This window comes from Piliocolobus tephrosceles, chromosome 7 (assembly GCF_002776525.5).
Source record: "Piliocolobus tephrosceles isolate RC106 chromosome 7, ASM277652v3, whole genome shotgun sequence".
NCBI lineage: Eukaryota > Metazoa > Chordata > Mammalia > Primates > Cercopithecidae > Piliocolobus > Piliocolobus tephrosceles.
In genome coordinates this window covers 69,134,192-69,158,242 of record NC_045440.1, presented here as the reverse complement: position 1 = coordinate 69,158,242, position 24,051 = coordinate 69,134,192, and the positions used below count along the sequence as shown (strand labels likewise).

The window sequence follows — 24,051 nt, the reverse complement described above, 5'->3', positions numbered from 1 at the left end:
AGAGACGGGGTTTCACCGTGTTAGCCAGGATGGCTACGATCTCCTGACCTTGTGATCCACCCGCCTCAGCCTCCCAAAGTGCTGGGATTACAGGCGTGAGCCACCGCGCCTGGCCAAGATTTTAAAGAGCCTTTTAAAGAGCCTTAAGGAGAGTTTAGGAGAAAAAAAAAAATGAATAAAGGGCACTTAGAAAATGACAATGTTTATAACAAACGTTCCCTTTCATTTAAAAGAGAAAGCACTCAAGTTTCTATGTGATTTTTATTATTCTCGGAGCAAAGAAAGATAACTTGTAAAGAGGTAAGACTTAGGGGTAGTTGGTTTGGGTGGCAGCTTTTTTTTTTCATAGGAGGTAAAAAAAACGAGAATACTGAAGAGCATGCTGGCAGAGGCAAGACCAGCATCACATATCCTATTTGGTTTAAGGCAAACTACCATCAGGAGGCCCAGGAAATAGGTATTTAACAACACTTTACAAGGAAGGGATGCTATACTTCAGGACACTGTATCTTCACTACACATATTCAAAGACCTGTATATGATGCTACATTCCTGAGAGGTAGAATACCTGGGTCCAGGAACCAAGGATGAAAGCAGAAATGACCGTGCTTAACATCTGTTGAGGGTTGAATGTGCCCACAAAAAGATATGACAAAGCCCTAACCCCTTGGGGCCTACAAATGTGGCCTTATTTTTGGTTTGTTTGTTTGTTTTGAGATAGGGTCCCACTCTGTTACCCAGGCTGGTGTGCAGTAGTGCTATCATAATTCACTACAACCTCGGCCTCTTAGACTCAAGCGATCCTTCCACCTCAGTCTCCCAAATAGGTAGGACTACAGGTGTGTGCCACCAGCATCAGCTAATATTTTTTTTTAAGAGGTGAAGTCTCAATATGTTGTCCAGGCTGGTCTCAAGTATTCCTGGGCTCAAGATATCCTTCCATCTTGGCCCCAGAAAGTTCTGGGATTTCTGAGCTATCACATTCAGCCTTGACCTTATTTTGAAATAGGGTTTTTGCAGATGTAGCCAAATTAAAATGAGGTCCTACTGAATTATGATAGGCCCAAATCCAATGATTGGTGCCTCTATAAGAAGAGGGCACTTAGTATATAGAAACACAGAGAGAGACACACACAGAGGGAAGAAGAATGTGTGAGGATAGGGGCAGAGATTGTAGTTATGCTGCCACAAACCAAGGAATGCCAAGGACTGCTGGCAGACACCAAAGGCCAAAAGAGGAAGGAGGAAGCATGGCCTGACAACATCCTGATTTCCAACTTCTGTCCTTCAGAACTGTGGCAGAATACATTTCTATTGTTTTAAGCCACCCAGCTTGTGGTAACTTGCTAGGGTAGCACTGGGAAACAAACACATCATTTCCAATGACTCACTTGGGAAATGTGAGCTTCCAATCCCTGAAACACTTGGTCTGTGGGTTTCCAAGGCACCCACAGCCAAGAAGATCAATCGCCACCTCGGCAAAGCTGCTCCAGCCTAATCATCGGAAGCAGGTAGCACTATTGTTACACAATGGGAGCCAGAAGGAATATGTATGGCACCCAGGTATCTACTGGGGTCCCTCTTAGTACTTCCTTGCACAAATTTGATGATACATGGACAACTGCAGCAATCCTCGTCTGAGAAGGTACAGTAATCAGAGTCAAGCCCCTTAGGGACAAAGGTATTGGTCATGCCACAGATTAGCCACAGAGACCAGCAGAGGTTCAGACAGAGGGTGAGGCTAATCTACAATGGATAGCAAAAGAGGGAAAATGAGACTCTGTGGCAGCTGTAGACGAGCTGGGGATGCAAGGGCTATAGCTAATACTTTTAATTTTTCTCTCCTAAATTATCCCCTCCTCCATCCAGAAAGGAGGTCCACGGGAGTCCTGGAAAAGCCTCTCCCAGTCCCTACACAAAGACATGGGTCTGATGGGTGCAAAGCATGGACTACAGAGGATGCTGAAAGAGCCATTGGCTCGGATCCTCTCTCAGAAATGATGGGCTCATTGCCTGGCTGCTGTGATCGCTGCAGAAGACATTTCGCAGCTGTTCACTCTCCAGCCTTTGCTAGAGAAAACTATCCCACCAGGATCATACCTCCTCCTAAGGGCAGCCTGCATCCTGATGACCTAACAATGCAGAAATATTTTACATTGTTCCTGGCACCCTTGCTTCAGCTTCCCAGAATCTAGACATGCTGAACATTTGTAAGATGAATTAGTCTAATTAAATAAAGATTAGCTGGATAATTGTACAGTGTTTCATAATCCACACAGACCTAGAGTGGTTTCTCAGTTTTGGTGGACTCAAGAATCACCTGGAAAGCTTCTAAAATATCATGGTATTTGGGCTCCACTTCTCAGAGATTCTGCCTTAAATGATTTTGCATGGGGCTGAGCCTGAGTATTCTCTAAAACCTTTCCAAGATCGTTAATGTGCAGCTAAGTACTGAAAACCACTGACGGATCAGGAAAATTAGTCAGTGGGGAGTGTGTAGAGAAGTGACCCTGAATATTTATCCTCTTTGTACTCTCATTTTCTGCCAACTTATAGTTGCTTGCTTTATCTCATCAAGGGCTGAGGGATCCCAACAGCTTTCCCTGTCGTGTAGGAAGCACTTAGGAACACCAGCCAGAAGATTGCTTTAGTGTGACTGGCACATTCTAGCAGTTTAGTTGGTTATGCTTTGCACTTACTTTCCTGTCCAGCTGTTTCTGTGTTCCTTACCTTGAAAATCTGTATCACTTTTGTCTGCCTAGGTTCCTGTTCTTCTGCAGTACTTGCCTTCAGCAATACACATTGGCCTCCAACCCTGCTCACCTCCAACCCTAAAATTCCTGATCTAATAGCTGGTCCCATCTTTGCAGGATGCCCCATCAACTACTGTGCCCTCCTTTTCCCAGTGCTCCATGGAGGCAAGCAAAATGAGAAAGGGGTGACACATTTGCTTCCTGTTCTACTATAAGTATATGGTACCACAGACAACTTTAGGAGGGTTGACTTTAGTAAATTTCCTAGGAAAATTTCAAATTCATCCATTTCTTCTATTTTGTTATTTGCTAGCAAAGAGTCATGTATATACAAAACCAAAATGCTTTAAATAAACTTTCATTTCAGGAAGAGATGACATTTGGAATCTCTTTCATTTACCACTGCTTTCAATTACCAGATGGTAATCTCTATTCAAACTCGGTCTGATTTTCCTGTACTTCTCTCAATCTGATGAATACTAAGCTACTAATGATTCCTCATGGGAGTTTTATAAAGGCAGAAGAACTTCTGCACCCCCCTTAAATAAACAACCTTATTACTGACAGATTTTTAGTGGCACAGAACGTTTCCCATCTTGCTTACCTATCTGTGACCTCAACTGCAGAAGTATTTCTATTGTTGCTTATTCAAATCATTTTTCATATTTTGCTGCTGTGAGCATACCAAAACCTAATGATTGCTATAGCTTTTCTTTAAATTACATTTTAAAAGCTATAGTATATGCACTGAAATAATACATATTTAGGGATTATTTTTAAATTGGCTTTTGCCAAAGTTATAAAATAGAGATTGCTTGCAAAATAATTTTTTGTCTGTGTGTACATTTGCTGTTGGATATGATTATTCAGCTATTTATGGCTGATGGGTCACAGATGCAATAATTTTTTTTAAAGATGCTTAGTGCCATCTGTCATCTCAGTAATAATTTCAAAGACAAAATTTTGAAGAAGAGAGAAATAAAGGAAAAGAAATGGAGAGTCTTTAACAATTGTTAAGTCCTGGCTAAACTCTGTAAAAGTTAACATTCTAGACCAACGTCCGTCCCTATCTTCTCAAACTGTCTATCCCTGTAATGGCTATTTATTTATTTATTTATTTATTAAAGCAGAGTTTCACCCTGTTGCCCAGGCTGGAGTGCAGTGGCACGATCTTGGCTCACTGCAACTTCTGCCTCCCAGGTTCAAGCAATTCTTGTGCCTCAGCCTCCCGAGTAGCTGGGATTACAGGCACATACCAACACACCTGGCTAATTTTTGTATTTTTAGTAGACACAGGGTTCCACCATGTTGCCTGGGCTGATCTCGAACTCCTGACCTCAGGTGATCCGCCTGCCTCAGCCTCCCAAAGTGCTAGGATTATATGCATGAGCCACTGCAACTAGCCCAACATATTTTAGATTAAATTATTCTTCTAACTTGTCTCCAAAGGTCTATTTTTGCCCATTGCTTCTTTTATTCTTCTTCCTTTTCATTACAGAATCTTGGATTACCTACACTGACCCTGTCTATAAATCACAGTCCTCCAAAGAGAAATGAAAATACCTTCTAATAACTCCTAAAATCATCTCTTCACTGCAATCTTCATCTGCTAAAATGTATTCCTGCCAAGTATGTTTGAGGTACTCACGGTTTGTAAACTACGGTAATTGAATTCAAGATTTTAAAACAATATGCACGTGGTATGTATTAGTCCGTTTTCAGGCTGCTGATAAAGACATATCCAAGACTGGGCAATTTACAAAAGAAAGGGGTCTAATGAACTTACAGTTCCACATGGCTGGGGAGGCCTCACAATCATAGTGGAAGGTGAAAGGCAAGTCTCACATGGTGGCAGAAAAGAGAAGAGGGCTTGTGCACAGAAACTTCCATTTTTAAAGTCATCAGATCTCATGAGACTTACTCACTATCACGAGAACAGCAGAGGAGAGACCCACCCTCATTATTCAATTACCTCCCACCAGGTCCCTCCCACAACACATGGGAATTCAAGATGAGATTTGGGTGGGGACACAGCCAAACCATATCATGGTATAATATAAAATTTTCATTTAGTAGTGAATTTAGATTTCATATGCCTGTCCATTCTTTAGTTATATAGATAGATGGATTTTATTCCCTCTACTCTTCTCATTTTTTATTAGAGAATTGAAATTCCACAGCAAAACCAATGTAGTTCTTGAAAACTCAAAAGAAGAAAAAAATAAAATTCACTATGGTATCATTCAGAGAAACTGATAAACTCTTGTGACATGACACACATTTTTTTTTTTAGAATGTGGAGGGAAATAATAGACTAGAGGACAATCAAGACTTCTGATCTTTTTTAGGTAGCATTTTATGACCCCAAAATAAGAAAGATTCAAGACCTTCCCTCAGAAACACAGTTCACTACAAGAATTTTCTTGCTCATGCTACCCTTGATTTATTCTACTGCAGATGTTGATAGTCACTCTTAAGAAAAACAAAATGACAAAGGAATATATATTTTCTGACCAAAAAGAAAAATTGACATAAAGAATTTTAAAAGCTTCAATTTAACCACCCAATGATACTGAAAACATTTAGCATACATATATGCAGGCATAGATATACATGTGTGATATAATTGAGATTAAAGTATAAATTCTGTTTAATAATCTGTATGCATATATTAACTTTTTCTATCTCATAAACTATTTCAGCCATAAAACTGTAATGACTTTAACATAATTTAACTTACTTAAGCAGTTTATTTAACCCAAATTATTTTATCTTTATTTACACCATTCATGTCTTATTTCTCCATTATAAATAATGCTGCAAGTGTATTTGATATTTAAATCATACATTATTTCCTTAATAAACATTCCCAGAAGCAAATACATTAGCTAAATATTTTCAAATTAATTTTAAAATCCCGACTGTTAAAATCACATTTATAAAAAACATTAATAAAGGTAAAATAATTTAAGTATAGCACCCATCAAAAGAAAAACAGTTTACCTTGCGCAAAAAGAACAGGATGAATTTTAAACCCTCCTCCATTTTTCAACCGTTGAGGAAGTTGTTCAAAATGATAACTATCAACATAGAAGTAAACTTTCAGAGCCTGCCGACTTCCTTCTGCTTGATATGTAAGAGGAACATCTGAAATGATATTTAATAGTATATTACTTCCTAAAATAAGGATATGCTAGATGGTACTTTTGTTAACCTTCAAAAAGAATCCTGAGAATTACTCGACACCAGTGTATTAAACATGATCATGTTTATCAAGTTGGGATTCAACATACAGTGCTATTCAATGAAAGAGTATTAAATCAGTTCTCTTTAGCTAAAGCAATGGATTTGTTACCATATTATAAAAATTCCATAATAGGAAACTTTGTTATACTTTGACATATCAGATGTCTCACTTAACTAAATGAGGTGTTTAGCTATACATGGTTTGGATTCAAAATCTCCCCGGGCAGCTGCTTCATTCACATTTTAGTCAGAATGAGTCCTTGGGGTATACTTCTTAAGTAATGTGCAACAAATTGAGTACATAGCAACCACTATCAAAATTAGTATGGGTTCTGCAAGCTCTATTCCCTGAGCACCAGATCGGAAATATATTATACTTTGTTGATACCCCACAGTCATTAAAAATTGTCCCAAGTCTTGTAGCTATTTTCAAAGATCCTAAATTTAATTACTTTAAAAAAAAATCAACTTGAAAACTAAATTTCAGTAGGAGTATTTCACAATGCTATCATAAATCCTCTCCATTTTATGATACTTATCCATTACAAGTATTTCTGTCTTATTAGAAAAGAATGTAAAATCATCCTAAAAGGCTGAATAGTCACAATAACCAGTTAAAAATTAACGACAAACAAATGGAATTGGCATTTAATACATGTTCCTCAACCAGTATTTATAACTTCTAACTCGCTTCTTGAAATAAAACTGTATATAAAAGTAGAGTTCAAGGTTAAATGTCATTTATGATCACAGATTCTAGGCTCCTTATTAAATTTATTTAATTCTGCATATCAATATGGGAAACATTTCATTAACATCTATTTATCTCCTTTATGCCACATAAAGTACTTATTTTATTTTTGTTTTTTTTTTTTTAAATGAAGACATGAAGCATTTGATTTAGGAAAGAGAATGAACAGGTTTCTCACCCAAAGGGTTGAAAATTAATAGCATTTTAAGAATTGGGAAAATCCTTTTTTTCTGGTTTCTAAAATAAAGACTAAAAGAACCATGGACACTAAAGAAAATACAGATTTATAGCTACTAAATATCTGTATCCTCTAGTTCCCCTTTTCACACACTGTCTCGCATATATATTTTAATTTGTGTTAAATTCCATACCCTTCATCTTTGGCATCAATATAGGCAACCTCTACGCTAACAAATGGATAATGTTATTGAAAGAAAAATAGTGATAATGATACAACAGTTGGAGTTTCATATTATAAAACATAGAATAAATAAAGATGTTATATTAGGAATCAAAGAACTAAAACTTAGTGAAAATTATAAAGTATATTAATTTAAAGTGAAGTTTAAACTAGGAGCACCAAAACTCTTGGGCTCAAGTGATCCTCCAGCCTTGGCCTCCCAAAGTGCTGAGATTACAGGCATGAGCCACCACACCCAGCCCATTACCACTCCTTTCAACATCATACTGGAATCCTAGCTATTGCAATAAAACAAAACAAGAAAAAAGAAACTATAAAGATTGGGAAAGAAAAACATCAACAAAAAAATGCTCCTGGAAATAATGAGCAATTATAGCCAGGTTACAGGATGCAGGTTAATATAAAAAACTCAATTCCTTTCTTATATAACATCAGTGAACAAGTGGAATTTGAAATTAACAACATAATACCATTTACATTAGCACCTCCCCAAAATAAAATACTAAAGTATAACTCTAATAAAACATGTACAAGAGCTATATAAGGAAAACTACAAAACTGATGAAAAAATTTTAAGAACTCAGTAAATGGAAAGACATTTTATGTTCATGGATAGGAAGACTCACTATTGTCAAGGTATCATTTCTTCCCAGCTTGATCCACAATATCAGTGAAACACCAAGTAAAATCCCAACAGGTTATTTCTTAGATATTGACAAACTAATTCTAAAGTTTATATGGAAAGGTAAGAGACACAAAATAGCCAACATAATATAGAAAAAGAAGAACAAAGTTGGAAGACTGACACTCCCTTAATTTAAGATTTACTATAAAACTACAGTAATCAAGACAGTATGGTATTGACCAAAGAGCAGACAAATAGATCAATGAAATAGAACAGAGAGGTCAGAAATAGTCCAACACATATATAGTCAACTGATCTTTGATAAAGGAGCAAAGACAATACAATGGAGCAAAGATAGTCTTTTCAACAGATGTTTCTGGAAGAACTGGACATCTACATGCAAAAACATAAATCTAGACACTCACCTTACATCCTCCACAAAAATTAACCCAAAATGAACTATAGACTTAAATATGAAATGCAAAACTATATAATTCCTGCCAAATTACATAAGAGGAAACCTAGATGACCTTCAATATACTGATGACTTTTAGAAAGAACATCAAAGGCACAATCCATGAAAGAAATAATAGGTAAGTGAGATCCCATCAAATGTAAAACTTCTGTTCTGCAAAAGTCAATGTCAAGAGAATGAGAAAACAAGCAACAGACTGGGAGAAAATATTTGCAAAAGACACATCTGATAAAAGACTGTCATCCAAAATACACAGATAACTCTTCAAACCCAACAATAAGAAAACAAACAACCCAAGTGTATTAATCCATTCTTTCATTGCTATAAAAATGTCCAAGAGTGAGTAATTTATAAAGAAAATAGGTTTAATTGGTTCATGGTTCTGCAGGCTGTACAGGAAGCAAGATGCTCACATCTGCTCAGCTTCTGAGGAGGCCTCAGGAAACTTATAACCTTGGCAGTAGATGAAAGGAGTAGCAGGCACATCATATGGCAAGAGCAAGAGACCAAGCGGAGAGGTGCTATACATTTTTAAACAACCAGATCTCATGAGAACTCATTATCATGAAGACAGTACCAAGGGGAAGGCACAACATCATTCATGAGAAATCCACCCCCATGATCCAATCACCTCCACCAGGCCCCACCTCCAACACTGGGGATTACAATTAAGCATGGGATTTGGGTAAGGACACAAAACTACATCACCAATTTTAAAAATGGGCTAAAGACCTCAACAGACAACTCTTTCAAGAAGATATAGAGATGGCAAATAATCATATGAAATGATGCTCTATATCATTTGTTATCAGGGAAATGCAAATTAAAACAGTACTGAGCTACCAATAGAGGGGAAAAAATCCAGAACACTGACACCACCAAATGCTGGCAAGGATGTGGAGCGATAGGAGCACTCATTCATCACTAGAGGGAAAAGTGCAGATTTTCCACAAAATAAATATCATTATAGAAAATTTAATCCTTTAGCTAGTTTAGTCCTCTCTCATTAATTAAATAATATGATATGGGGAGTACCTTGTATTTTCCTTATCACTAAACTGGTTACATTGCCCATTTATGCCTTTGTATTTCTCACCAGACTCTATGAGCATAGCCACTCTGGAAAACAGTCTGGCACTTTCTTGCCAAACTAAGACGCTCTTAACATACGATCCAGGAATCATGGTCCTTGGTATCTATCCAAAAGAGCTGAAAACTTATATCCACGTAAAAACCTGCACGTGTGCCTATAGCCACTCTTCATAATTGCCAAAACTTAAAAGCAAGCAAGATGTCCTTTGAATGGGTAAACTGTGGTACATCCAGCCAATGGAATCTTCTTCTGTGCTAAAAGGAGATGAGCTATCAAGCCATGAAAAGACATGAAGGAAGCTTAGATGCATATTATAAGTGAGAAAAGACAATCTGAAAGGCTACATACTGTATGATCCCAACTACATGATGTTCTGAAAAAGGCAAAACTACGGAGAAAGTGAAGAAAATTAGTGGATGCCAGGGGTTGGGTGCAGAGTGGGAGGGAGGAGGAATGAATGGGGATTTTAGGGCAGTAAAAATACTCTGTATGATACTATAATGGTGGATACATGTCAGTACACATTTGTCCAGATTCAGAGAATGTACAGCTCCAAGAGTGAATCCTAATGTAAACTATGAACTTTGAGTGATTATGATATAGGTTCATTGATTTTAAGAAATGTACCTCTATGGTGAGGGCTATTGATAGCTGGGGAGGCTGTGCATGTTGTAGGGACAGGGGTATGGAAAATCTCTGTACCTTCCTCTCAATTTTGCTGTGAACCTAAAACTACTCTAAAAATATAAAGGCTTTTTAAAAAGTGCATAATACTAATGTGGAGTTGAAAATTTTTTGTTTGTGGAAATTTATTAGCTATAAAAAACAAACGATAATTAGGACTATATAATATTTAAATGCTTCAAAACCAATATTGCAAGAGGAAAAGGTCTCTGGTAGCATCCTATAGAGGGATTCATCCCACAAAGGAGTTTCAACAGTGCCATCCCCATCCCATCTCTGTAAACATAGCCTCTAAACATTGAATGGGCCCATGAGTTTCAAAATAAGTCTTTGACTAAGAAGCTGTTAGTTCCCTCTGCCTGGATTGTTCTTCCCTGACTTTCTGCAGAGCTGGGTCTTTCTTATCCTTCAGATCTCAGCTTAAAAGCTACTTCTGCAGAGAATCCTCCACCAGTCACCCCTTGAAGGGCTGCCTCACCTTTTTTCTTTATGCGTCTGCTTATTTCCTTCATAGGATTTATCACAGTTTTATCTTTATATTGATTTCTTGTTGATTGCTGATTATTCATTCCTCATTCATTATTGATTCCTAATTCCTTATTCCCAACTAGGCCGTCAGTTCCATGAAGATGGGAACCATGCCTGTCTCATCCATGATGGCATCCACACCTCCAAGCACAATGCCTGGCCCATATAAGGATAGTGGGACTCAAACATATTCATTTTCCTAATAATGAACTACTATAAAATTACCCATATCACCGTTGAAAAGAAGATCTACTTTCATTACATTATTCTCCTAAACTGATGCAGATTTTCCACAAAATAAACTTAATTATAGACAAACTTACCATTTAGCTAGTTTATTACTCCTTCACTGATTTGTGTAATAAGACATGAGAAGCACCTTGTATTTCCCTTATTACCAAAGTGGTCTAATTGTCCTTTTACTTCTTTGTATCTCTCATTAGCGTCTAAGCTCCATGCCAAAAAAGCCTTGTCTCATTGATATCCCTAGAACTTAGTTCAGTAGTTAGCATGTTATATATATTTAATAATTATTTCTTCAATGAAAATGAACTGCTTTTAATCAAGACATTTGAGTTCTACTTGCTTGGCATGCCATAATTCTTCAGAATCTCATTATTCTTTTCATGCAAAAGTGAAGTTATAGGTGATGCTATAAATATAGCTTTTGAGAAGAATACAAAGTAATAAAGTAAGAAGGGTGGATTCAAATACTTACTGAATACTAGCATAGCCATATATAATGCTAGAGTCTTTCAAGTACATTATCTTATTTAAGTCCCTCAACCCTGTGAGTTAGGGAAAGCTACAGTTCTCATGCTTAAAGATAAGAATGGAGCCAAGATTTGGACTTGGATTTCTTGACCTCAAAGCCAGTGGTATCTTTACACCTTCATGCTTCCTCACTCTCTGTACTTTGTCCTCCCTCAAAGGCATGCAGTCAACTAGTCTCCATCCCAGTGATATGGAATTAATTAGTGAATCTGACTTCTCTGCATCTAAGTAACAGGAAGATCAAACTACATGCAATGCATAATAAAGCTTCATTTCCTTATACCACTTAAATAAGATGTGATGACCTTTGATTACAGAATAATTTTCTTATTTCTTGCATCAACTTAAAATAAGAATTATATTCCTATCATCACTCTTTTTAGTGTTCAATAGTGCAGCATTGGAACCAGCCCCTCACTAGAGAACTATTTTCAGAAGTTGAGGTTACACTTTGAAGAGATACATTAAAATGTATTGCCAAATATATTCAGAATGCCTGTATCTGTTATAGTGACATCTACATTTACATATTATTATTACTTACATGGGCTCAATTATTTTTTATATTTAGTATGTGTTTCAAAGTTAAATCTTTGACAGTAGATACGCAATAAGCAAGTATTTTATCAAGCTTATGATATTGGTTCTTCTCCTTCTTGTTCAACAGATCATTTGCCAACAATGTCATAGGAGAACCACGGAAAACAGTACTCCTGTGAACTTATAGTTCCTCAGGCAAAACTTTAAACAACATATTGGGTTATATCATGAAAACAGAGTTATCTCTGCCTGCAGCAAAACTATGCCCACATTATTCAAGTAAATGAAAATATATCCTATTCTATACATATCCACAGAAAACCACACAATTTGCTCAAATAATAGTATCCTTATCAAATAATACCCTCTGCCAGAAAAATCCTTGAATAAATACAACCTAAATTTCTAACTTTGTACTTCTTGTTCTCTTCTTCATTCATCAGAGGAAATGAAACTTTAATAATATTCTGTTCTCTCTATTTTCATAAATTAAACAGCATTGACATTGCTTTATTTTTAAATAATCTCCACAGCTACCCTCCAGGCCAAGTCACCATCCTCTCCCACGTGGGTCATTCAGTAGCCGTCTAACTGATCACTCAGCTTCTGCCCTTGGTCCCAGAGTAGTCTATTTAACACAGCAGTCACAGACAGCCTTTTAATATAGAAGTCACATCCCATAAATCATCTGTTCAATGGCATGGTTAGGAAGCAAAGCTTTTTCAACAGCTGGCAAGCCCTGCGCAGTCTGGCCTCCTTGCTGTTTCCAACTCTTTTTCTGTTCCCCTCACTCGCTCCACTCCACCTATGTAGGCCAACTTCCTATCCTGAGAGCATGCCATGTCTGCTTCCAGCCTCAGAGTCCAGTGAGGCTGGGACACTGCTCCTCCAACACCTCTACAACTCCCTCCCTCAACCTCTTTAGGGTTCTGCTCTCCTTTTAGGTAAAGATTCCTCCCTACCCCATTCATTATCTGCAACCTTTCACCTGCCCCTTCATTGGTATCTTTTGCTCTCTTTTGTTTCCCTATATATCTTTCATGTAATTGCCTTCTAATTTATTATAAAATTATTTTGTCTATTATTTATCTCTCCTCACCTTAACTTAATCCCCATGAGAGATATCTATCTGTTTAGTTCTCTACTGAATCCAACACCAAGAATAATCTTGGCAAGAAGCAGGCATTTAAGGACCTTTTGATAAATGAATAAATGAATGATTATCATCTTCAGTCAGATCATGAATCAAATGAAAATGTATGGAGTCCTTATTTATTGTACTAGACATTAGGAATGTGAGAAATAAAACCTGAAGAAGCTTACACCTTCTAGCCTAATACATATGATACTCGTACTTTTGAAAAAACAAGAGACATATAAATATAATAACAAACTACTGAAGATTTATTAGACTGATCGATATATTTTAACTATATGTATGGGAATGTGGAAATAGTAGATAATGAAAATTTGCAGAAAGTAAAAGATATGGACATTAAACCATACATATTGCTACTTCTCTGAATATATAACTTTTAAAATACTGCCTTTCTCAGATTAGTGATGAAAAATTGCTAAATCAAAAGGATACATTTCAATCATTCAGTTAATAAAATATTTATCAAATATATTAATATCAAAGTTATATCATATATAATTATTTGATGCCAAATAAATTTAGTAAATATCTAATTACTTACTTGCAACCAGGGGTTCCTCTTCTGATGGTTTAAAGTAAAAGGAAACCTTTTCCAAATCAAATAGTGCAACCAGTGTATCTTCTAACATGGCTTGTTCATCCGTCTACAAAGAAAGAAAAATAATACATAATACAAGATGATATAAAGCAATACAAAATAACATGACATAATGTAAATCCAGGCCAAAATAACTTTGCAGTGTGGCTAATTGTTTTGTATTTTTAGTACAGACAGGGTTTCACCGTGTTAGCCAGGATGGTCTCGATTTCCTGACCTTGTGATCCACCCACCTTGGCCTCCCAAAGTGCTGGGATTACAGGTGTAAGCCACCACACCCGGCCTAAACCATTATCTTAAAAAAATCCTTTTGAAGCAGCAAAAAAATGTCATGACCCTAGAAAGATAGGACAGGACTGAAGAATCAGTGTTTATTCTGATAAAAATACACAAAGCAAGAAATGTTTCAGACAGTATGGCCTTTGAGGGCTACAGCACAAGCCATGGTGTTGCAGCAAACATTGCCAAAGCCAGGCCCAAGTGACCACTGGCTGTGCCTTGCTCTCAGGTACACACAGACCACCAGAGCACTGCTCCTAGAGAGCCATTCACATTCCTGGGTGGATGTTTTCTTTCTGTCTTTCTGACAGAAGCAGAAAGACCATGGGTTTCTTGAATTTTTCTTTCCTTAGCAACCTCTCTATTTTCTTTTTAAAATCAATTCCTTAAATAAATTTAAGGGTTTCACAAGACGAGTTAAAAAAAAAACCAAAAAACAAAAACACACAGCTTCATTGAGATATGACTCACATACTGTAAAATTCACCCATTTAAAATGTATAGCTCAGGGGTTTTAGTATATTCACAGAGCTGTCCAGCTAGCACCATCGTCTAATTTTAGAATATTTTTATCATCCCCCAAAGAAACCCAATACCCAATAGTATTCACTCCTCGTTTTCCTGCCCCCAACCGTCAGTTGTAGGCATTCACTAGTCTACTTTCTGCCTCTAAAATGTACCTAGTTAGTACATTTCACCATAATGGAATCAAACTATATGAGGTCTTTTGTGACTGGCTTATTTCACTTAGCATAATGCTTTCAATGTTCATCCATGTTGTAGCATGTATCAGTACTCCATTCCTTTTTATTGCTGAATAATATTCCATTATATGGACATATCACATTTTGTTTATCCATTCACCAGTTAATGGACATGTGAGTTGTTTCCACTTTTTAGCTACTACGAATAATCTTGCTAGGAACGTTTGCATGTAAGATTTGTGTGAATGTAAGTTTTCATTTATTTTAGATATTACCTAGAAATAGGATTTCTAGGAAATATGGAAACTCTACAGTTCATATTTTGAGGAACTGCCAAACCAGTTTCCAAAATGTCTGCCACTTCCCACGAGCAACTTAGGAGGGTTACAAACTTTCTCCACATCCTCCCCAAAACTTGTGACTATCTGTCTTTTGTATTATAACCATCCATATCACGCATATTGTGGTATTTCATTGTGGTTTTGAGCTGCATTTCTCTAATGGCTAATGATGTTGATCATCTTTTCATGTGCTTTTCGGACATTTTTATATCTTTGGAGAAATATCTATTCAAATCATTTGTATACTTTTTAACTGGTTATTTGTCATTTTACTGTTGAATTTTAAGGGTTCTTTAAATAGTCTGCCTATGTCACTTATCAAATATATGATTTGTAAATATTTTCTCATATTCTTTGAGCTTTCCAATAAAATTAAGTTTAAAGTAAAAGCACCGGCACTTGATTAGACAATGGCAGCTTAAAAGTAAGGAAAACACAACAGAAATAAAGCCCTACTCATTTACACATTCATTCAACAGATAATTGATGCCTACCATGTGTTAAAAATTAGACTTGCTATCATATGCAATTCACACACACACACATTTGTTTTTAAACTCAAACATGTTACTTTGTAGCTACATTTTCTATGTGTACTTTAACAGATGAAATAGGCTCTCATCTTTAAAATTACAATTCTATTCCGTGATCACCCAACGTTTACATATTAAAGTGAACATATTTGCTTTTAAACATGATGATAACTATCCAAACCACCGGAGGTATACGTGAAAAATCTCTTAAGTTCACCACAGTTTTATTTTTCAAATATTTAAAGATGCTTTCTTCATATCCACTGTGGAAACCCGATGAATAAACATAGAATATTCTACAGCAATTAAGGCAATGCTCTTCGATTTAATAGGACAAACATGCATACAAAGAAAATAACTAAAATTATTTAACATACGCAAAGTTTAAACAGATTGTCAGGCAGTATGATATTTGAGTTCTCTGAGCTTGGCTCTCAAGCCTGCTCCAGGACATCAATCGCAATAGGAGCTTTGGTTTCACAGCAGCCTGTGTCCTTGGACTGGGAGTAAGGAAAAGCAGCAGAAAGACCCTTTTTTTCTGGTGACCTTTTCCAGTCAGTGTGTAGGGATACAAGAATTAGTAACAGATGGAGGCTTTCTCAGCTTTTAGCAGCCACAGAGAAGAGATACAAATCAGCAAAGAAGGAATACATTCTACATACTTATTAAAAATTGAAGGACCACAGAAAAATGTATAATTTTAAAGTAGCTGAATGCATGTACATTCATAGAGATAACCAGGGGGAAAGAAATAACTATTTCTTATTTCAAAACATGTTACAGTGTAGGTTACAGTTGACACAGACAGTAGGAGTCATGTGATTTCCTTACCAAGTTTGGTGACAGAAGTGACTGAAAGTGAAAAAGAACACCTGCATTCGCTATCTGGTCCAGCCACCTCCTGCTGGCTTCCCAAGTTTCCATCTCATTTTCCTTGCTGTTGTCAAACATCTGGTTCAAGGCCGCCATGAACTGCTCAGAGAAGGCACAGACAGTGGCCACAAGAGTCTGGCAGAAAACCATGTCTCTACGGAGCTGTGTCTCACTATCTGTGATCAAAGAGAACATAGAGAATGCTTTGAAAAATGTTGCAGATGGTGAAAACCAATGAGTTAAGCATCTACATTCACTAGCATTTCATCTTTTCACTAAACTCACACACGTGAAAAATGTGAATTTGAGCTCTATGAATGACCACACGCATTTTGGCAAACATGCTTTACAGAAAACACTAAACACCAAAAAATATTAGAAATATTAAAATATTTTTTCCTAATCAATATTGTGACTCTATTCTAGAATCATTAAATTGTTTGATAAAACCTGAGGGAGAAAAATAAGGCTTCATTTATTTATATTTTCTATACCTGATGGGACACAATTTGCATTTGCTGCAGTGACATTTTCCTAAACAAAACTCAAAGTCCAATTTGTCGGTTTTTGTTGGCAAATTAAATACAATATTATTAATACAATTTTTAAAATTAACAACTAAACCTAAAATATTAATGTGAAATACATATGGGGAAGAGTATATGATGTTCAATTGTTTGCAATTATAAGCAAATCTGTCTCTCCTGAATGGTGTTATTAAACTTCATGAGCTATAAGTATGTTCAAATATATAAGAATATAAATTTCTATAATTCTTTCAAATAAGTAATGTATTTATAGTTTTAGTATGAATTGATTTTTATATGTTTAGCAGGATTCTTATCCTGCAATTGACTGGAGTTTTGGTTAACCCACTGATATGGTTAGGCTTTGTGTCTCCACCCAAATCTCATCTTGAATTATCATCCCCAGGTGTTGAGGAAGAGACCTGGTGGAAAGTGATTGGATTACAGGGGTGGTTTCTCCCATGCTGTTCTTGTGATAGTGAGTGAATTTTCATGAGATCTGATGGTTTTATAAATGGTAGTTTTTCCTGTATTCTGACACACATGCTCTCTGCTCTCTCTTGCCTGCCACCATGTAAGACATGCCTCTTTTCCCTTCTGCCTTCTCCCATTCTAAGTTTTCTGAGGCCTTCCTGGCTATGCATAACTGTGAGTCAATTAAACTTTTTTCCTTTATAGAGTACCCACAATCTCAGATATTTCTTCATAGCAGTGAGAAAAAAGACTAATACACCCACTTTGAAGATATGTTTCCACGGTGAACTGCCACTTCTGAACTAAAGATTTTTCAAATGGAAAGAAGCTAACACACAGAGTTCATTTCTTCAGGTGGTTGGATATATACAAACTACAGAAACACAAAGCTACACATTCCACATATTGAAAAATCACTTCCACTAGAAGTGGAAACAACAAAGGGAAAAATAACCTCCCCTCAAATGTATACTAAATATTTCAAGGGTTCATAGACTTCTCTGGAATAAAGAAGCATTATCAATATTAGTGTATAACACAGAGATAAATGCTGACTTTATTCAGTGGGGAGCTCCTGTTTTATTGATAAAAAGGCATAATTTTTAAGATTTTCCAAGAACATTGAACATCTGTTTTTAATAACCATCAAAGGTAGATGTACATATAATTTAGTTTCTATGTTACTTGGTTTCACTGTAAAACCTACTCTTGAAAATTTTATTAGAAAGATAATTAAATGTTCAAAATATTTAATTTTATATCTGAATATTCATTTATTAGGCTCACCTGTAGAAACATGCTGCTTCGGCAGGTAAAAATGGTGGAATATGGCCATTCCAGATGGCTCAGCTTACTAATTTAACCAACAACATGTGTTAAGCATCTATATCATGTGTCCCATGCTACTAGATAGGAAAGGGCATTTATAGGTAACTATAAAATCTTTAAACTGGAAATGAACTTTGTCCAATCCTCAATTAAGAAAAAAACTAAACACCATTTTGTTGCGCACAATTTCTATCAGAGTAGACATTGAACAAATGTTCACTAAATCAATGATTAAAATAGAGTCAGTGGCACTAAAAATAAATAAAAAAGTGAAATGAAAAGATGAGTTCATTCTCTGGTTTCTTAAAATATCTGGATTTAATTTTACTTAAGAAGCTAATTCAGATAGCTTGTTAGCTCCAGTGTGCACCTAGGGTACTGAGGTTCACGACAGAAACTAAATAAGTAAAATAAATTGCCCTACGTCTTTGTTGTACATTATTAGTTTTTCAGATGTTGTATAGTGAAGCAGAAAATCTGGGTGAATTTTTAAAAATACTTCAGTAGATATGGCAGCAATACTCCCACCTATACCTTGAAAATGTTTTAATAAAAATCTAATCAGAAAGAAATTATGGATATTGAGTGAAAAGCAAAAATCTAGAGAAAGAAGGATCTGCACTGCAAGCTTTAACAAAAATCACCGGGATTAATAACTTTGCCACTGGTAGAAATAATTATTTTCAAGTTTCTTTTGTGAAAAAATTATCTTCTATTTTTATTCTCAAAAGAATACTTAGATGTTTATGCTATACTCTGCTACTATATTCTATTTGCATTTAAGCCAAAATAAGATGTTTCTTTCAACCTCTTTATCAAATCAGAACTGATTGCAATTGACAGTCATCTTTTCAATGTGCAAAACCTGTTGATAACTTGAAGCTGTATTCATTCATCAATTCAAATGTTTAACACTGAATGAACACCCCACAGGAATTGACAGCTGCAACAACTACTAGAGAATCCAAGCTGGGGCCTCAGCCATAGTGAATAAAAATTCATACCTCATGAGACGATATTCTGTTGCCACCTTCCTATTTTCAACAGAGAGTAGATGAATTGTTTGCACAGATTCAAAATGTACATATTATATCAAGAGCTTTTCAAATTAACTTTTTACAAGCCATCACCTCACAGTGAATAACAAAGTTAGAAAACAGTGGCATAAGCGGGACCTTGCGACCTATCCCCAACTTATATTTACAGCTTCTCAACATACCACTTCCCTCCATTCATTCCACACTACAGCAACAATGTTCACAGAATTATTGGGAGAGCACATTAAAACAACATATCTGAAAGCAGTCAGAAGCGTGGGGTACACAGAGCTGTCCTCTTTGAGCCACACAGTACTGCTTAGCAGTTCTCAAATACCAAATGCCTACGGCCTACATTTGGTCTATACCTTCCTTCCAGACGTACTGCATGCCCTTGTCCTTCTCCTCTGTGTAGCAAACTTTAAATCAATCTTTAAGAGTCAACTCATCAAACTATTGAAACTCATTGAAAGATTATCTCCCCTTGTGAAATTCCCCTCTTCCCAAGGAAGTACTGGGGCTCTTCTTCTGGTCACCATAGACCTGGGGGCATCCTTCTACTGGAGGGCTAAATATATAACACAGTGGGCATTCATTTATGAGTCTGTGTTCTCGAGGAACCAGCAGCACATCAAGGCCAGAGAAGTGGCCTGTGACTTAGGCTCACACTCCTTAGAGGCATATCAACTGCTTTCAACTACCCATTCTAAGCCAAAGTTTAGGTATCAGATCCTCATGCGGAAAATGGGGTCCATTCCTCCTTCTTAGGTCTACGATAAGGATAAATGAGATAAAAAGTATTTAAAGCACTTAACAAAGTAAAATGGTGTAGCACTATCATTGTAATTCTTCTTTTTGTCCAGCATCTAGCACCATGCTTGGCACTGAGTAGGTGATCAGCTTTATTGCTCATGGAGAAGGAACAATTTGTTACATAAATACAACAAAATCTACTAACTTGCAGCAAAAATATCCAGGTCTTTTTCTTTCAATTATGCAACCATTCAAAATTTACAAGTATCCATCCTTTACCAAAGGTATTTTTGTTTTTTGTGTGTGTTTTTGTTTTGTTTTGCTTTGTTTTTTTAAGACAGAGTGTCTTGCTCTGTCACCCAGGCTGGAGTACAGTGGCAGGATCATAGCTCACTGCACGTTCAAACTTCTGGGCTCAAGAGATCCTCCTACCTTGGCCTCCCAAATAGCCGGGACTACAAGTGTGTGCCATCACTTCTGGCTAATTTATTTTTTTTTTTTTAAAGGCAGGGCCTCACTATGATGTCCAGGCTGGTCTCAAACTCCTAACCTCAAATAATACTCCATCCTCAGCCTCTCAAAGTGCTGGGATTATAAACAGGGCACACTGCCTTCATTTCCTACTTTTTATGAATAAGAAAGAACTACAGCAAAAATCACATCTGCTTTCAGCTACTAGCAAATGAAGAAAAACAGAGATTTTGAGAGTTTTTTTTTTTTTTGCTTACTATTATTGTAGAGTAAGATTTTTATTATTTTTTTATTATTATACTTTAAGTTCTAGGGTACATGTGCATAACGTGCAGGTTTGTTACATATGTATACTTGTGCCATGTTGGTGTGCTGCACCCATCAACTCATCAGCACCCATCAATTCGTCATTTATATCAGGTATAACTCCCAATGCAATCCCTCCCCCGTCCCCCCTCCATGATAGGCCCCGATGTGTGATGTTCCCCTTCCCGAGTCCAAGTGATGTCATTGTTCAGTTCCCACCTATGAGTGAGAACATGCGGTGTTTGGTTTTCTGTTCTTGTGACAGTTTGCTAAGAACGATGGTTTCCAGCTGCATCCATGTCCCTACAAAGGACACAAACTCATCCTTTTTTATCATAGAGTAATATTTTTCTCATAGTGAGAGTACACTCAAAAGAAATGGTTTTTGTACCTATCAAAGGCTTCAGTTTCATTTCAGTATTTAAGCACCTATCTCATCTTCTAAAACATGTTTTAAATTACACTATTTAATCTTGGCTGTTTAAAAGTTTAAGATCTACAATTAGCTAGCTGGTCTAAAAAGAATGAGATGGTTTCTAGACACACAAAAGCAATCTCAGAAATTATGCTAACACAGAGGTTGTAGGGAAAATAAAGCAAAATAAACAACAAAAAGAGAAAGGTAGAAATAAAAAGAGGTTAAGAATATTTAAAAGACACAGTCTACCCTTTTCAAATGAACATAATTTCACAGCCAAAAATATGAAGTATTTTGGCTACTGTTTTGGTGTCATCCTATATAGAAGAGGGGAGAGAGAGTGAGCAAATAAAGCAGGAAAATAAAGAATCATAAGAGGAATAGAAAAATAAAATTGAAATCAAAATAAAAATCTACCAGAGCATCCATTTGAGCATTAATGAATAAAACGAAGCATCCCGGAATCGCCTCTAGAACTGGCAAACCTAAGTTTGAATTTCAAAACTGCCACCTACTATTTATTCATTTATTCAATAAGACATCAATATGCCTAACCTTCTAGATGCTCCAACGTCAGTGTTGACTGTATACTATGTGCTGGTTATTATTGATCTGCCAGAATGTCAATTTCTTCACCTTTAAAACTGTAGAAACAATAATATTCTCATGTGGTGGGTTGTGGGGACCCAATGAAATCCAAGAAAATGAGGTCCATGAATTGTGTTATTTGTAAAGCTCAGAAACTGTAAGATATTTTTGCCATTATTATTACTCAGTCAAAAAGCAAGGTAAAAACTTTTTTCATTCAGCAAAAAACCAAAGGACAAATAAAAAAGCCCTGTTGGTTAACTTGGTTCACTCATAATTTAAAATTTCCAAGTGTGGTACTTTGTAAAAGTGGTCACAAATTCTTTCCCTCCCTGTATCCACACTCTTGCAATGTAATTTTGAGACCCTCTCCTTCAAAAGTAGAATCTATGTCCCTACCCCTTAAGTCTGGCCTTGCCAGTTACATGCTGGGGCCAGAAGGTGACAAGCTCTTAGACATTTGCACTGTCTTCCTGGAACCCTGCAAATCCACCGTGTGAACAAGAACAGGCTAGCCTCATAGATGATGAGAGACAGGCAGCCCAGGCAACCCTGTAACCTCAGCTAACAGCCAGTCAAATGTTACATATGTGAGGAAGGCCACCCTAGATCACCTGTGCCTAGCCAACCCACCACCTGACTGCAGACACACGGGCATACCCAGCCAAGATCAATAAAACCTGGCACAGATCAGCAGAATCGGCCAGGTGACACTAGACAGGTAAGCAATAATAAATGGTCATTATTTTATGCCACAAAGTTTGGGGAATTTTTTTTAGCACAACAAACACTAACTGCTATCACAAGTAATCATTCAGGTTATATTTTTCGGAACAAATTCCTATCAAAATTTAGTTAGTGTAATAGAATTTCTGTGTATACACATACACATACACATACTTTATGGGAAATAGATTAAAATAATAAAAGTAACTCATTCAACATATCTATATATCTCCAAATCTACAGAAAGAGATGCACAGTAGGCTAACATCAAACTGTCCACTGTAATTAAATGGCATGTGAGTTTTTTCCAATCTTTATGATCCATTTCCTTCTAAATGCATTTTGAATGAAAACCTTGTTGAAATATTTTACACATTTTCCCTTTTTCATTCATATAATTTTTCATTCATTTTTGTCACAAATATTTGTTGAATATCTATATGCCAGCCACTATTTTGGGCATTTGCTGATGATCAAAATAGACACAGTGCCTGCCTTTATGACATTTACAGTCCATCATCTGCAATTTAGAATCTCATCAAATATTTAATTGTCCTTTAGTGTCATTTTCCATTACCAATATTTTTTGAGCTCCCACTAAGTGCATGGTAAAAGTGTTTTAATGTAAGATTTGTAAAATGTTTACATACATTCTTGTTCATAAACAAAATTTAGACACGATTAACTTTAGCAAAACCTGCTCCCTTTCTCCTGTTTAATAATATTTTGTTTAAATCTATATTCATATATGTTTTCACGGTTTTGCTTATAAGAGAATAAAAGTATGTGTGTATGCATATGTATGTGTATATATATATATTTGCATTTTTATTAAAATGATGTGAGTACTTTTTCTAATCTTTCCAAAGGTTTGGAGAAGGTAGGGATCATATTTCTATTTTGTAAATGGTTGAAGGCACTGTCCTCAAATTTCAAGGCCTTTATGATCCTGGGCCACAATCACTTAAATAGTAAAAAAATAAAATGCAAAATGTTACCTGAATATTCAAGAAGAGCCAGGAGTATCCTACACCTCACCTCTGCAGAGAAAGAAAACACATCAGTTAATTGTTCACTCTGTCACAAATACCATATTTTAACTGTGTAGTCAAAATTAGTATGATCTTATTATACTAGGCTGGTGCAAAAGTAATTGTGGTTTTGCCATTACTTTTGATGGATGGCAAAAACAGCAATTACTTTTGCACCAACCTAATATTAAATAATAAAAATCAATTCACTTGACATGTTACTCTTGCCTATTTGCCTACACTAATTCTATCCATTGTTCAAGATCCTGATATGTCTCTGAATTATATCAGTCAATGAAACACCATTCAAATCCTGGCAGCTTTTTAGGTCATCCTTAGCTGTTTTAGCCTACTTGGTGTTCTGCAAGCTACAACTGTTGTAATCGCTAGCAATAAACTGTCAAACAATATTATATATATATACATATATATGTGTGTGTGTGTGTGTGTGTGTGTGTATATATATATATATATATATATATATATATATATATACTCTTCTTCCAACCCCAACC

The 24,051-nt window shown here is 36.1% G+C and overlaps 1 protein-coding gene across 1 annotated transcript in view; it reads right to left on the bottom strand.

Moving 5' to 3' along the window:
• The window catches only part of PREX2 (phosphatidylinositol-3,4,5-trisphosphate dependent Rac exchange factor 2), a 286,976-nt gene that overhangs the window by 90,894 nt on the left and 172,031 nt on the right, over positions 1–24,051 (bottom strand). The window contains exons 31-34 of the mRNA XM_023222397.3: positions 23,504–23,545; positions 16,336–16,553; positions 13,591–13,693; positions 5,757–5,900 (exon numbers count right to left, since the gene is read on the bottom strand). Of these exons, the coding sequence (XP_023078165.1) occupies positions 5,757–5,900; positions 13,591–13,693; positions 16,336–16,553; positions 23,504–23,545 (507 nt within the window). The remainder of the gene's footprint in view (positions 1–5,756; positions 5,901–13,590; positions 13,694–16,335; positions 16,554–23,503; positions 23,546–24,051) is intronic.